General features: G+C 34.0%; 1 protein-coding gene across 4 annotated transcripts in view; it reads left to right on the forward strand.

The window, feature by feature from the left end:
• LOC106869343 (kelch-like protein 26) overlaps nt 1-17627 on the forward strand; it is a 94748-nt gene that overhangs the window by 22613 nt on the left and 54508 nt on the right. The window contains exon 1 of one of the 4 annotated variants that reach the window (XM_089361474.1): nt 4244-4376. The exons of the other annotated variants lie outside the window; for them this stretch is intronic. Coding sequence (XP_089217600.1) covers nt 4299-4376 — 78 coding nt within the window. The 5' untranslated portion in view covers nt 4244-4298. Of the gene's footprint in view, nt 1-4243; nt 4377-17627 lie in introns of those variants that run through there. 4 annotated transcript variants of the gene reach the window in all.

Consider the following 17627-nt stretch of genomic DNA (forward strand, 5'->3'; position numbering starts at 1 on the left):
TATGGCAGCTATTACATCTTCCTCTTCAATGTCGATGTAGGTAATGGATGCAGTCTTTTTCTGCTGAGTGCTATTGTCAAAGAAATTAACTGGGTTCTTTATCTGCATGTGACTCAGAGGAGAAGTGAAGATACTCTTGAATTGTGTACTGAGCACTTCACTTATCCATGTGGGATCTGCAGTCAGTGAGCCATTAGGCAGGAATAGGGGTCCTATCTTATATAGCAGTCTCTTTTGCAAATCTATAGAAAGCCTTGGGGTTTGTTTTTATGCTTTCTACTGCTCTCTTCTCCTTCTCTGCTCTCTCTTTTTCATGGGAGAGTTTAATTTTGTTTTCTATTTCTAACAGTGTTAGTTTTAATTTAGCCCTTTTCCTATCCTCCAGTTCTCTATTTAACTGGTTTGAGACCTTTGTTCTGTGTCTCATAAGGATTTTCCTGTCTCTAGGAATTCTATTGGCATGTTTGCTGGTCTTTCTATATGGCACGTATTTGGTGCATATGTCTTGTATGGTTGACATAAAATGACTTAGTTTGAGGTCATTGTCTTGTATAGAAAGGCTGTCATGCCAGTTTTGATTTCGAATCTCTCTGTATGTATATATATATATGTGTGTGTGTGTATGTATATATATATGTGTATATATATATATTTGTATGTATATGTATATATATATGTGTGTATATGTATATATATATGTGTGTATATGTATATATGTATACGTGTATGTATATATGTATATATATGTGTGTATATATATATGTGTGTGTGTATATATATATATATATATATATATATATATATATATATGTATGTATACACACATACAAACTATGTATACGTACATGCATACATACATGTATATATATCTTGTGTTAGTCATTAGACTGCAGCCATACTGGGATACCTACCACCTTGAAGAATTTGGTTGAATGAATTGACCCCAGTACTTATGTTTTTTAAATCTGGTACTTATTCTATCTGTCTCTTTTGCCAAAATGAGACATAAACATTCCGACACTAGTTGTCAAGTGGTGATGGGGACAAACACAGACAGAAGGACACACAAGCATGAACCCCATGTATATATATATATGTATATATATATATATATATATATATATATATTACATACACACACACATATGCACATGTGATGGGCTTCTTTCAATTTCCATCTACTTAATCCACTCACAAGGCTTTGGTTGTCCCAAGTCTATAGTAAAATACACTTACCCAAGGAGCCAGGTAGTTAGGAAGCCAGCTTATCATACAGCCACACCTTATGTATACTTGTATGCACATATATACATATATGAATTATATATATATATATTTATAGTCAAGCATAAAATCTTTATAAGATTTTATCAAGTAGCCAGTATGTAATAAAGCAATATAAGTTTACTATATATAGGTTTTATTATGCTGGCTGCTTGATAAATTCTTATAAAGATTTTATCCTTGGCTATATATAAATATAAATTATTCTGACCAATATATTCACTCTGGTATTATTTTGGGTTGTATATACACATGGTTGTGGTGAATGAATTAGATTCAGTTTGTATTGGGTTGGTGCATAATTATTGCGGCTTTTTTCAACAAATTTTATTCAACAAAAACAATAACAATATTTAATAAAATACATCTTAAAATGATGGTCTGACTGTCTGCCAAGCAAATAGGAAGTAGATGGTGAATATACTACGGAATAATCATTTAAAGATGTTTTTGTTGAAAAAAGCCACAATAATTATGCACCAACCCAATATATAAATGTGAGTTCAACTCACGATGAAAGGAAACAAACAAAGTTTGTTTTAGAAGCATTGAGATGTATTGAAAGATACAGAAATAAATTTTTTTTTATTCTCAAACGCTTGATAATGCTAATAAATAGCGTGATCAGGATAAATTATCCATACATTGCAGAAAAATTCGTTACCAGCCAGGCTTTTGGATATGTGCTATTTGTATGAGTATGTATAAATGTTTATAATTATGTACAATGTGTTATACTATACTGATAACAGTAAAGAGATTTACATCTCTAAACTAGAAATTGATCTATGGTTAAACTTTTTTTTAAAAATCTTTGTTCACTTCCTTCGCTTTGAACCCATGCTAATGAAGTAAATAATATAGTTCTTAGAGGTATTTTGCATCTATTTCTAGCATGTGGCACTACTCATTAGTGCCCTTATTATGATTATATTTATATAATTATATATTTTGTATACACACACATATGCTTATACATGTGCCTATACATGTGTGCAAACGTTACATGTTCCAGGGAAAAAATTCACATGAAAGAGATAATGGCTTCTAGAGATGATATTTTTATAGGTATTAAGTCTTCTTTGTGACTCTATGACAGTATGTATATATATATTCTTTTAAACTAAGCTGTTTTATATTTCTTTTGTTTTGTGCTCTAGAAGTTGTAGTCTACCTAACTCGTTTTTGTTTGCATGAGTTAGTTCTGCAGCTAACCTTAACAAAAACCAGTTTGAATTAATCATTAATTCCCTATTGAATTCTTGAACCATTGTTGTATTATTATTATTATTCTTCATCGACTTGAAAGTTGTCCTTAAGAAAATTCAACCCAAATCTGCTTGACACAAATTTCAGTATTTCTTTTATTTCTTTATCCAACCGATATTATTGTTGTAAAGCATTTACAAACTTATTGAGTTAAATGAAGGATTAATCTTTAGCATCAAAACTACCCATATCTAGCCCAAATATTCAGTTTCATGTTCAAACTGCTCAAATCCAACCTCTCCCACTTACCCAACAATTTCATTTTAAAAATAAACCAACATATCATTGAAATCTTGAAGCTTCAAGATGATGCATGATTAATTCAAAACAATGTGAATAAATAAGCATTACATTTAACAAAGTAATATGAATGCTAAAGGATTAAAGACATGACTATCTTGGAATATTGTTGTATTTTGTTTATATACTGTGTTATTCTGTATTGTAATATCAGCATCATCATTTTAATATCCATTTGTCCATTCTTGCTTGGGTCAGATGGAATTTATTGGGCAGATTTTCTACTGCTGGGTGCCCTTCCTGTTAACAAGCAAAGTATTATATCCCTATGACCAGACATGTTTTCAGAGAATACTGGAATTGAATTGACATTCATTTACAAGAATTATGCAATGTCAAGACAGAGACACAACTATAAACTCATTTACACACACACACACGTGCAAATATACAAAGTGCATTCCAAAAGTATTGAGATGTTTTCAGAAGAGACATTCATTAATGTCAAAGAAGTACAAAAACTCTAATCTCCTTTAAAGTAGAGTTCTCTGACTTCAGTGCATTTGTTGTAGTTCTCCTGAACTCCCTCAAAACCTCCACAAAGTACTTTTTGATAACCATGTGGTCAGAAGGAATCCAGTGGGTATTAATGATACCCTTACTGTTAAAAAAAAAAAAAGGTATCATCATGAGATTCCCAGTGGACTTGCTTTGCCCAGCCTCTTGTGCCAGCAAAAAAACAGATGCTTGGCTTATAAGCAGTTTGCAATCTATATATATATATAAAATTGAGAATGTATGTCTGTGTGTGTGTGTGTGTGTGTGTGTGTGAATCCCTAAAACTCCAGAACTACACAACCAAATTCATTCAAATTTTACACATGCCTTACTTAGGGTCCCTGTTGTGTTTTAGTCAAAAGAATTTTAACTTCTTGCATACTTCCAGCCCACAGCAACATCATATCTCCTCCACTATTTAAGTATTACATGTGAAAAGTGAAACAAAAACACTCATGTCATTCGAACCGGAATCTCAAAAACTGTCACCTTACATCTCATTCTCATTTAAATACCATGACAGGCAAATAAAAATTACTTGTATTTCATAAGTTTTTGTAGTATTTTTGTTCAGTTTAACACAAAACTTTATTGCATAACGAGTTTCTTAATTGTCTTCACATTCTGACTGTTTTCTGCAAATTAGTTATCTATGACAAGCAGTGTTCGAAGTGCTGTTACAGTCGTCTGTTTCAATCTGTAATAACAAAAGTTGACAGGTCAGATTATTAGATGTATAGTAATGACATACTAAAATTACAATAACCTAGGACAAGTTATAACAGCCTTGCCTAAAAAAGTATCAAAAACTTCTGGAATGCACCTCTCTCTCTTTCTCTCTCTCTCTCTCTCTCTCTCCCTCTCCCTCTCTCTCTCTCTCTCTCTCAGAGAGGCTTCTTTCAGTTTCTGCTCACAAGACTGGTTGGCCTGGGCTGTTGTGGAAGGCAATGGCCCACAGTGCCATACCAGAAAGCAAGTGGTTAGGAAGTAAATTTCTTAACTTTACAGCCACTCCTGCACCTATCGTATGTAGTTGTTTTTCTCTATTCACCCTTTAGAGTCATTCAAACCATGACTCTTTTTGTTAGTCTTTTTCCTTGTCATGGTCTATATTGTCTAATGTGTGCTTCTTTGTTTTTTATATTAGTCAGCAGTGTTTGGTTTGGGGGATATTTGGCTGCCATTTATAACAGTTCAACCAACCACATAAAGTAGTAGTTCTCAAAATGACAAATATTAGGCTGCCATCCACAAAACTATTAGTGAAATTTTTAGCCACACCTTTCTATGCTTTGTTAAGATAACAATATGCGGCAGTTTATTTGTCCCTTTTTCAATTTTCACTGCTCAACCTCACCCTCAGAATGTAGAGTTTTTCTCCGAGAAACACTGATGTAAAGGTTTCTCACCGGCTTTCACTTTTAGTGAGTTTCAAAGGGTTATTGTAGTGCAGTATTTTATGCAGTTGCCATGCTTCAAATCAAGTGGATGTTAATGTTTTTGGAGAGGAGACTTTCTAATATTTCTTTATCTTCATATTGATCATCAGAATTGGTCTGTGTTTAGAAAATATATATATATATATATATATATATATATATATATATAATTTGATCTGATACCATAGGTAACAGCTAGAAGCCTTATATGACTTCTTTTGTTATTGTATTTGTCACATGCTACATTACTCAAGTAGACATATCACATGAAGCAAATATACAGGTAGGATACAAACAAATAAAAAAAATCAATAAACAAAGTGCAAAGTCAATGTATTATTTGCTGTGGAGGAATAGAAGGTAAAATATGTTGATTCTTTGATTATTGGTATTTAATACAGGAGGGGTATGAAGATAAAAACATAGGTGGAAGAAAAAAGGGGTTAGTTCAGAGATGTGCAATGAATGCTTGAATGGTAAACAAGAAGTATGGAATGAAGAAGTCATCATCCTCATCATTTCATAATAATAATGATTTCTTTTGATAATAATAACTCTTTCTTCTATAGGCACAAGGCCAGAAATTTTAGGGGTGGAAAAGCTGGTTCATTACATCAATCCCAGTGCTCAACCCTGAAAGAAAGAAAAGCAATGTCAACCTTGGTGGAATTTTAACTCAGAACATGATGACTGAGAAGAAAAGCTGCTAAGCATTTAGTCTGACTGGCTAACAGTTTTAACAGCTGTCATCCATGGGCAGTTTGACTGGAACACTGCATTGTGCTTCAATATCTGCTTTGGCATAGTCTCTATGGCTGAATGCTCTTCCAGATGCCGAGAAGCCTGTTTTATTATTTTCCTTTTATCTCTTTGTCATGAAGGAAAAGTGGTACTCATGACTTTGTACAGGGCCTCCAGGACTTCTGGAGCAAAAAAGACTACTTCAGACTTGAGATCTGTCCTGAATGCATGCAATAATGTGGACTTTGTTAAAGGCACCTAAATATCAGGTGCTGGTGTTAAACCAGGCAATACATTAAGTGTATTAGCCAAAGGGAAGTAAGCATGACAAGCAAGCATTGTAGAACATGGTTTGCTGAAAGAAAGTATGTGTGAGGTGTAAATGCATGTATTCAATGTATGTATGTGTTAGAAATGGAGATTTATGTGCATGAGGATAAGCAGGTGTGTGTGCATGGTGTAGTAGAGTGGGTGTATGAGTGGTGAAGTAAAAGAAGAGAAATATGTAAAAAAGCCTAACTAGCAGCTTTTCACTGATCACTCAGTCTATTAGAAAAGACTGTCAAATTCCCTTCAAACCTACCTTAAAACAAGAAGGTCAAATTAGACAGTGTAGACCAGTCATGACCCTGTAGGCTGTGTCATTTTGAATAGCATGCTTAATTGCAGCTTGCCTTATGATGAGTCATGTCATGTGGTCTGCTTCTCATAAAAGGTTGCCCATGCCTGATGTAGGCCTAGATATAGAATAAGATGGGATAGTAAATACTGGAGTATTTTCAATCATAGGTTGACTCAGGGTAAATAGCCAAGGTTTAGACAATAACAGATTCAACTTGAAGAAAATGAGGTAACAGTTATGTGTAAAACCAAGTTTCAGGCTCGCCACCACTACCACTGCATGTCTACATTCAGTTTTATTTATTTATATATATATATATATGTATGTATGTATATATATATGTATGTATGTGTGTATACATGCAAAGGTATAAAGGTTAAGAGGTATATAAGTGAATGTGTGTAGATATATATGTGCACCATACCACACAGGTCATGAACAAGAACACACCAATACTGGCCACTCCAAAATTCTTGATGGACTTAACTCTTCTCCCCACTGGTCTCAATTACTATTAGTCTTATTTTTATATTTTATTTTTTCTTGATTTCATTTACGTTTTTCCTCTCTTTTGCCTTCTTTTCTTCCTTCCTCTTGTTGTTGTTCTTCTTTTTCTCCTTCTTCTTCTTCTAACATGCTTTTGTATTTATATTCTTTTCCCTTTTTTGTGTATATTTGTTTGTATGAATACTTGTAAGAAAAATCTTTTGTTATTTAAGCAACCAGTGAAACACATTTTTCAGTTTGAAAATGGCTACTTGAAGCTCAAAATTTATATCAGAGTAACTCACTGTAAATATTATTATTAAGATTAAAATAAATAATTATCCCCCCAAAAATGCCATCTCTACTCATTCTTTCAAATATATATAATACTGTACCAAGAACATTTTCTCTATTATTCTACTATATATGTATATATACATATATGTATGCATATATATATGTACAGGGTGTTCAGGCTAAATTTGACAGTTTGCATAAAAGGAAAAGAAAAGACAGTTGCCTATCCAAAAATAAATGGGGTTTTTTTTTTGTTTTAATAAAAATATTGGGTTGTCCGGAAAGTTCGTGCTGATTTATAAGTAGCTTACCTTTTGACTTATTTGCCACGAAACCACCTCAATTCTGGGAAGAGGGTATTTTCAAGTTAAAGGAAAGATGGAGACGCATTGTGCAACAAAATGGTTCATATTTGGTTGATTAAAAATGTAATGGCAAGTATTTATTGACCTTTTTCTTTCCTTGAAAAACCGGCACGAACTTTCCGGACAACCCGATATATCAACTAGATTATGGCTGAGAGATAACAGTTTACTCTAAATTGGTGCATGTGTTCCTCACTGTGTCCTTCAGAAGATCTTTGAATATCTCCTTGATCTTAGCCACCAGCTTGGCCTTAATGTTGCAGGCAGAGCGGTTGGTGTTTTTCTCATACATAGTAATCCACACTTCATACATAATAATCCATGGGATTACAATCAAAGGAATTAGGAGACCAGAAATTGGGGCTGGTGAAATTTTCCAACAAGCACTTGTAATTCTCTCTGAAGGTAGAACAAGGAGCCAGCTGCTATACATATAGCTTTTCAGCAGCAATCCTCTCCAGCAGAACTTTGACCACCATCTCCAGCAGCTTCACATAGCTGTCTGAATTAAACCTTAGGCCCTGTTTAAAGATGTGGGGATGAATTCCGGTGTGCAGATGCAGTCAGAACACCTACTGTGCCTTTGTAGTCCCTGTTGCAGCTGTCCAAGTCGCATCTTACAGCTTTTACAATATTCACAGAGCATTGAGTAGTAATTAGGATGTCAGCATGTCGATACCCAGCATGAATCATTAATATAGGTAACCCTTTTCTTATATTCAGATGGCTCCACTCCTTCGTATCAACCCACTTTTTCTCAACCCCTACATCAATTTTTATGCTCTCTAATGACATTGATTATTCAACAATTATTAAGCTGTTCTGAAAAAAAGGAGACATACAAAATCACCAAATTTAGCCTGAACAGCCTGTATATGAATATATCATCATCATTGTATAACATCTGTTTTCCATGTTGGTATGAGTTGGATGGTTTGACAAAAGCAGGCTAGTTGGAAAGCTGATCAGGCTCCCACTGTCTAGTTTGGCATGGGTTCTACAGCTGGATGCCCCTCCTAATGCAAACTACTTTACAGAGTGTACTATGTATTTCATGGACTCTTCCATCATTAGATGATGTATGAGGGTTCAGCAATTTCTTGCCGAACCATCACACAGATGATTTGTTTATGGTGATCAAATGTTTGTGTACACATAAACTCACTCCCTCCATCAAATCGACATCACCTGTACAGGTGCACCTTGTGCCACATGTCAGATGATCAAATGATCACAGAGCAACATGAAATGAAGTGCTTTTCTCAAGAACACAATGTAACACCCAGTCTGGGAATTGAACTCATGATCTTGCAATCGTGAGAGCAACATCCTACACATAAACTCACTCCCTCCATCAAATTGACATCACCTGTACAGGTGCACCTTGTGCCACATCTCAGATGACGAAATGATCACAGAACAACGTGAAATGAAGTGCTTTTCTCAAGAAGACAGCGCAACGCCCGGTCATGGAATTGAACTCATAATCTCGCAATCGTGACTGCAACACCCTAACTACTAAGCCATGTGCCTTCACAACTGTATGTGTGTGTGTATATATATATGCATACACGCACACACATATATATATATATATATATACACATATACAAATATATATTTATAAACATTTTTATACACACAAATTGTGTGTGTTTGTATGTTATTGTATTTATGTTGTGTTTGTACCCTTTCACTGTTTGACACCTGGTGTTAGTTTGTTTACATCCTCATGATTTAACAGTTCTGAACATGATGGAATACATACCAAACTTTAAAAAAAAATTTGACTGAACCCTTCTAGGCAGTGTTCCAGCACGATCGCAATCCAATGTCTAAAACACGTAAAAGATAAAAGATGCAATTTATTTTGCATTGACACTGCACTGTGGTTTGTTAAAACTCAGTCTGGTAGTTTGAATATGTTACGAATAGCCTGGTTTTACTTTCTACTTGGTGTTTCACCTGTATTTTACCTCAGTTGGTGCAATGTAAATAGCAGCCAGGCTGGTACCATGTATAAAGCACCCATGCTGGTGGTATATAAAAAGCACCCATACTGATGCCATGTAATAAGCACTGTTGCTGGGGCCACGTAAAAAGCATCCTGTACACTCTATAAAGTGGTTGGCTTTAGGAAGGGCACCCAGCTGTAGAAAGCATGCCAAAAATAGACAGTTGGAGCCTGGTGCAGCTGTCTAGCTTGACAGCTCCTGTCAAAATGTCCAAGCCATACCAGTTTAGAAAACATGAAATGATGATGATGATGTTACATCAGAAACTAGTAAGTGGAACTAGGTTGATAGAGGCTAAGTTATAAAATTCCTTTGGACTATATGTGAAATTTGAAACCCAATGGAGATTTTGATTTTATAGAGACTGATTTAGTTTGTGTGTTTGTGTATGTCTGTGTTTAATATTTATATGTAGCTAAGACCGAGGATAGTCTCTTTAAAATTGCTTTGTTGTAGTATACATTTAATGTATTTAGTTTTGTGACAAGTGGTATTTTAGTGATTCAGTTGAAGGCCATTTGTCTGCTAGAGAGACGCTATGTTGGCAATAATGATGTTGGTGGTGTTGGTGGTTGTGATGGAGGTGGGAATAAATCATAGCATGCACATAAATGGCATGACAACTACTGGTGCTACAGCACCATGTAATTATACTCTCAATGGAAACGGTTCCTCTGAATAAATTTAGTTTTATCACTCACAGTCCTGGAAAAGAAGAAAGCAGTATAATACACAGTTAATTATACTTAGAAACAAATACGTATAAACATATGTGCATAAAATCAAACTTATATATATATATTTAAACATACATACTTACACATGCTAACATTCACATGTAAGCTCTCAAACATAGGAGCATACATATATATATGCATTTGTACATGCACACGTATATGTTCACATTTACAAATGAGTGAAAATTATATTACATACATGTAACAGAATTTATTCATTTATTCAAAGTTGATGTTTCCTTGTGGAAAATGGAATCTTATGTACAGAATTTAGTAATGATTTGATAAATAAGTAACTTCAACCTCAAATAAATGACTACAGCCCATGTTAGTGTGGGAAAACGGATGTGAATTTATGAGGATGTTCATAATGGTATATATGTACACAGATATACACACACTCATAGAGATACATCTACGTCATGTTGTGTGTGTGTATACTTACATATATATATATATATTTATTTATTTATTTATACACATACATACATGTATATACACACACTCATACATATATGTATATGTGCACACATACGCAAAATGAATAAACAAATAAAAATAGCATTCAATATATTTAGTTTAAACACAATCCTTTGCCCATTTAACACAACCACTTGCACCATGTTCCAAATAACCAGCCTCAGTTTTGCACCATGGTAGCTGAAATAAGAACACATATTTTGAAAGCAAGGGTAATAAACTATGCAACTTTTTCTGATATCTATACTATATATAAAACAGAGATGTGTGTGTAATCGCTTTTCATGTGAAATTGACTTCACCAAATGCTTCCATACTTGTGATGCATGAATAATTTGACCTCGGATAAATCTTAGGCTCTTCATTTGATTTTTTTAATTAAAAATAAATAATATTGCTTTATATTTAAGATTCACTTCTTTAAAAAGGTTCCTCAATGTCAACTTCCGGTATTGACGTAACAACGGCAAAAAGCTTCTCTCTCTATTTTGTGTGTGAGTGTGTATGAGAGAGAGAGAGAGAGAGAGTAAATACTACATACACACTGCTCTCTCACACACATACACATGCACACACACACCCCTTAACTCACTCACACTCTGTCTCTTACAAACACACACATACATAAATGTATACAAACATATTTACAAAGACACGTGTGTATGTGCGCGCGTGCATGTTTGTAAGAGACAGTGTAAGTGAGTCAAGGGCTGTGTTGTCATATGCATACATCCAAAGATGTATGTACATTTATGCATGTACGTATACATGACAACAAACCTCTCTCTCTCACTCACACTCTGTCTCTTACAAACACACACATACATAAATGTATACAAACATATTTACAAAGACACACGTGTGTATGCGTGGGGGAGGTTCCACAATCGCCATTTATTTCAATTACTCTTGTGAGGATATTCACGTAAATCATTTCTTTCATTTAATCCCCATTTTAATTTTCCTAAAAGTTTCCAAGTACCAATGAGGCTTTTTGGCACATCTTCAATTTTCCCCATTCATGAGAGGCGCCCAGCCATCATTCATCTGAGAGTCCATCTACAGAATGTCCTCAAATTTCTATACAGCATATTTTGCCTTTTTTTCTTCAAGTATATAAGCAACAATTTCATTCCCGAGCAACGCCGGGTGCCTCTGCTAGTTATCTATAAATCTAAGCAAGGCTGAGTACTGCTGCTAGTGTGTGTGTGTGTGTGTGTGTGTGTGTGAGTGTGCATCTGTCTGTATAAAATTGATGTAGGTAAAAATTCCTGCCTCTTTTAAATAAACATTTCCCAGTAAACCACAAATACAGGTAGATTTTTAACAGATGCTCAGTTAAAATACCATATAGCTGTTACTCCAATATGAAGAACACTATCACTTGTAAGCATCATTGCGAGTTGTAACTGCTGAGACCTTGAAGCTTTCTCAGTCGACCAAGTGTGTATGATAAACTCCATATATGAGGCAGACGTAACAGCAATGCTTCAAGATAACTATAAAGGAAAATTACATTGGGTTATGCAAAGGCAATTTCAAAAGATTATGTAAAGCTATTAAATTGGCTATCTATCTATGTAGTTTAAAGATCAAACTGCACACCACATATGTTCTTGTGGGGAATCATAGAGAAATCCATGTCATATGTCAATGGATATAAGAAATGCAACTTATGCATAGCTGAAAGATTGCATATTCTTTTTAGATCTGAGAATTCAACTGCACTACTGCATTCTTGATTCAAAATTTTCAGAAAATGCAAAGATAGGGACAAACTTCTTTTGGCAAACTGGTTTAATTATGGCTTTATAGTCAAAGAGGACATAACTCTGATTTTCTTTTCTTTTTCCATTTTTTTTTTCATTCATTCACTCTTTTCATCTACCTTCTCATTTTTCCTCATGATTTTTCTCGTACCAGTGTCCTGTTTTGTAAATTGAATAGACCAGGTGTTCAAAGCCAAAAGATTGCTTGGAGATATAAGGCATGTTATAAAAACCTAACTAGACCCTTGTCTTCAAGCAAGAAACTATTAGTAACTCATGTCTTTATACTGTGTACATTAAATGGTATTTATCTCTCACTGGATTGAGTACTTCTTTTGTTGATCCTACCTTAATGGAACAGTAAACTGTACATAATGATTTTTATACATTCTATTTTGGAATATATATAAAGTACATACATAAAACTATAAATGATAGCATGTAAATAATGGGATGAAAATCTCTTTTAGATAGAATAAGTTGAAGGCTGCTATTATTTATAACTTTGTATGTGTACTTTGAGATATTCTAAAAGAAAGAAATTAGTTCATGTTCTCTTGACTTTTATGACATCAACAATATATATATATATATATATATATATATATATATATATATATATATATATATATATGATGGATTCTCTTGTCATGAACGACAAATGAGGGTTCAGTAAAATAAAATAAAGCAGTAATCATTTTTCTATGGACATTAATATGTCACTTGAGGCCTGCTGGTGTGTTTATATATATATATATATATATATATATATATATATATATATATATATATATATATACAGGGTGCGATGGGTAAATTGTTGCCATTCTATATTTTTAATTGTGCACATGTGCATTGTTTGTTTTTCATTTTGTCAACTACACAGTATAGTAGGGTCAGTTGGGCACCATCTGTGAGAAAAACAGTACCATGACGCAATTCACTCTACCAGAAATTTGGAAACAACATGCTGTACTGCTTGGCATTCACACCAGAAGCTCCACTACGAACAAATAGGGAATACACAGAACAACCATTGGCATTCCATGTCCCCAAAATATGTACCAAGAGTGATAAAAATCAAGCATCCAGTCAACATCATGGTTTTTGGAGTGATCACTTGTGATGGCAACATTATGCCTGAGTTCTTTTATTAGCATTTCTAAAGGAGATCTCATGGTTTGCAAGCCAAGATTTCACATAACACGCTGTCGCTCCAACATAATAGAAATATTTGCCTTCTGCTTCAACGGTTGCCAGGTATATTAGGTTTCTATGTTTACAATAATTGTTAAATTTACATTTTCCTTTAACTCTACAATCACAGAAGTTATTTAAATAGATATTAAAAGTGTTAGTTGTGTTTGTATTATTGTTCATGTGTTGTCTAGATATATTATGTCTGGCATTTTTGTTTGTTTGGATATTGTTTGTATTCATAGTTGGAGGGGGATTATTTCTATTTGTGTAATTTGCATCAAGTTTTACATTATTAAACAATGATATATGCCTAAATAGGTTTTTGGTTACCGAAAATTCAATCCTTATTACTTATTATTAATTATAGTACTATATTTATTAGAAGTGAAATGTTTATCTAGGATAGAACAAATTACTTGGATAAGGTTAGTCCTTATCTGTTTGTCATAAAATAAGATAAGCCAGATATTATTATTATCCTTTTTATTCAGACATTTCTCGTTGCTTCTATGTGAATGTTTTATATATGGAATATGTTTCTTACGTTTTAAGGATTTTTAGTTTTTTTTTTACTTATTAGGACTTTGGTTTTAGCTAGGTTACACACATATATATACACACGTGTGTGTGTATATGTTTGTATGTATCTTCAGACCCCAAAAACTGCTGGCCTGAGACCTATTTTAAAGAGGACAATGTATGTATGTGTGTGTGTAATATATATATATATATATATATATATATATATATATATATATATATATATATAAAATAGAAATAGGTTTCAAAGAGAAAAAAGACTACATGTGGTTTAAATAGGGGAAAAGTAAAAAGAAAAAAGAGAAATTGCACATTGGATATAAAATATAAAGGCTTTTTTATGAAAAGTAACGATATATATCTACAATTAGATGAACTGAGGTAGAATTAAGAGGTATAAAAAGTTATGATTATGAATTGTTAAAGAAGATTCAGTCATATCAGTATCGTCAAAAGCTATTCACTGACTTTGAATGAGCACCAATTTCCGTGTTTAATAGCAGTTTGATTTGGCTCCATGCAACTTAGTCTCATAGGCTTGTCAAACATTACCTAACTCATCAGGCTTGTGTATATATATTCCCATCATCACCATCACTTTATGTCCACTTTCTATACTGTCATGGCTGGAAGGATCGTCAGAGTACTTAATCAGACTTTCTGCCCTCCTAATCGTAATCATGGGACCATTTCTCACTCATGCATTTTATTTTGACAAGTTTTTTCTCTTTTTTTTTTTTTCAAGATTAGTGTTGACAGTGGCTTTGAAAATTTAGCTTTCATTGGACTTAGTTTGGTGAAAGCTAAACAGGCTAAAACTTCAAAGTCTATGTCAACTCTATTCCTGTTGTCTTGCTGGCATTACATAATAGCTCCTGTGCCAGTGCCACATATAAAACACCTATGTTGGCACCACATATAATGCACCTGTATCAGTGTCACGTACAAAGCACATGCACAGTGCCACATGAAAAAACACCCAGTATACTCTGTAAAGTGGTTGGCATTAGGAAGAGCATTGTAGAAACCATGCTAAAACAGACAACTGGAGCCTGGGCAGCTCTTCAGCTGTCCAGCTCCTGTTGAACTGTCTAACCCATGCCTGCATGGAAACCAAACATTAAATGATGATATGTGGGTTTGTACATATATACATATACATACACATAAATACACGTATATGCATACATACATATATGTGTGTGTGTGTGTGTGTGTATTCACATTATGTGCAACAAAAGCAGTACTAGATTAAAATAGTCATCTGTGTATTTACTTAATGCAAATACCTTGCTGAAAGGCAAATTAATTGCAGTATTTATCTGGAAGTAATATTTCTTATGGATGTACTTGTGTTTGAATAACACAAATATTTCAGCAGCAGATGAAAATTGTCCAGCAGTTGTCTTGAGAATGCTAGATGTACATTTCTGCCTCTTAGATCTTTCTCAGTAGCATGTACTCACTGTTAACCACATGATAAAGCAAAGTCTGTCACTACTGATATAGAAAAGCAGTGATTAAAAAGTCATTGGTGTTGCAATTGGACACCCTGTTGTATAGAGAGCTATACTGCTTCATAGTTTGGTAGGTAGATTTGTATATGTACAGTGTTTATGTTGTATTTTGCATATTTTAATAGTTGCTGTGTCATATTGCTGAACCCAGTGTACTACTTAACATGGCTAGCATTTAGTCTTGTTTTATTGCATTGAATAACATGTATGTATATAAAGAACTTCATGTACTTAGATGAACACTTTACTGTGAGTTGCATAGACTCTTATGAGAGGCATCATAATGGGAACAAAGATGAGATTTGAGTTGACACATTAAATGACAACAAATTAACATTGTAACAACACACCAGGCAAGTAATAACATATCAGATTGATAAAACATACAATGCTTATAGTCAGAAAGTATCAGAAAATGGAGGAATTGTTGAAGTATTTGAGGAATAACTTAATAAAAAAATAAATTTGCCTGTCCAAAGCATTTTCATTAGTTTGTCCTAATTGTCCATGCTTGTTTTCAAACTTTTAGTTAACCAGGTTTCCTTTCATAAGTTCCAATTTTTTCTAGTGGTTTGAAAAAATAGCTGGGAATGTATATCATATATGATACATAGATACCAAGGAAATATGGTCCGTGTGTCACCTGCGAGACATACAACAGGCAAAGGGTTAAGATTGTTTAAGACACATACCTTCAAATAATCAGTATCTATTCAAAAATTACTGAAAATGTCTGTAAGTGATTACACTAGTTGTGCATGCATCAGTTGATCTCAAGTAATTTATACAAAAGGAAAAAAATTTCCAGTTGTTTGGCAACAATCTAAAATCTACGCCCCCAAAAAACTGAACTCAACAAATAGGACTGCTAAATCTTTTTCAAAAATTTTGATTAATAGAACTGCTAAGTCTTTTTCAATAGTTTTGAATACAAATCCAGAAAATTATGAAGATTTGCAGTAGGAGTAAATAGTGATAAATTTTCAGCAAACAACTTGAATGAAAATACTATGTGACTGTTATTAGCTGTTATGATATCAATGAAATAAATATCAACTACATCTCTATCACCAATACTGGTCAGCACTAATAACTCTATGAACAGTAATGCTTATAAATGGCACTCAACTAACTCTCACATAAAATGACACGGTATCTTTGCTGGCAGACTCATGCTGGAGTACCCCCTTGGTACTTCAACCCTTTAGTATTTAATAAGCCATATCTGGCTCAAACATTCTACCTGTTTTATGTTAAAGACCCCCTTCAGTCGTCATGAATGACCATGGTATTGCACCTAAAAAGTTCCCCTCCGTGGCATAAGTCCAGGCAAGGTTATTTGTGGAAGACCGACAGTTGCCCATGCATATCTGCCTCCTCTCTCCATGCTACTGATGTTATCCATGGGAAAGACAAAGGCTGATACAACTTGGCACCAGTGACATTGGAACTCATTTCTACAGCTGAGTGAACATGAAAATAAAGTGTCTTGCTCAAGAACACAGCATACAGCTCAGTCCAGGAATCAAACTCGCTATCTCATGACTGAGCCCAACACTCTAACCACAGAGCCATGCGTCTTCACCTGTTTTATGTTCAAACTAGACAGATCTGGCCTCTTACACCTACCTACAATGTCATTTTAAAAATATACAATCACATCATTGTATATTTTGAAGCAACCCAGACTGGACACTGGCCTTTCTACTACACTTTCATGACTGTTCTGTCCACAATATACCTGCTTGTTATTATACACAGCATCCTTGCACTCATCAGCTTTATGTGATGTATCACAGAACTTGTCATGACTGCAAAGCTTCTGCTATATTTACTGATCATTCTTCTCAAAGTTATTATATACTTTGTATATAGATATGCATATCATACTATTTAAAATGGTAATGAGTTGAGAACCTTTTTACATAGTGGGGAGAGGGACAAAAATAACATTTTGGTGTTTAATGAAGATACACTTTTATTTCTTCTTTATGCATTTCTCTCCTACTTCATCATCTTTTCCATGCTTGTGTGGGTCAAACAGAATTTCTTGAGGCAGATTTTCCAT

The sequence above is a fragment of the Octopus bimaculoides genome, chromosome 1 (assembly GCF_046866305.1).
Source record: "Octopus bimaculoides isolate indiv1 chromosome 1, ASM4686630v1, whole genome shotgun sequence".
In the NCBI taxonomy this organism is placed as follows: domain Eukaryota; kingdom Metazoa; phylum Mollusca; class Cephalopoda; order Octopoda; family Octopodidae; genus Octopus; species Octopus bimaculoides.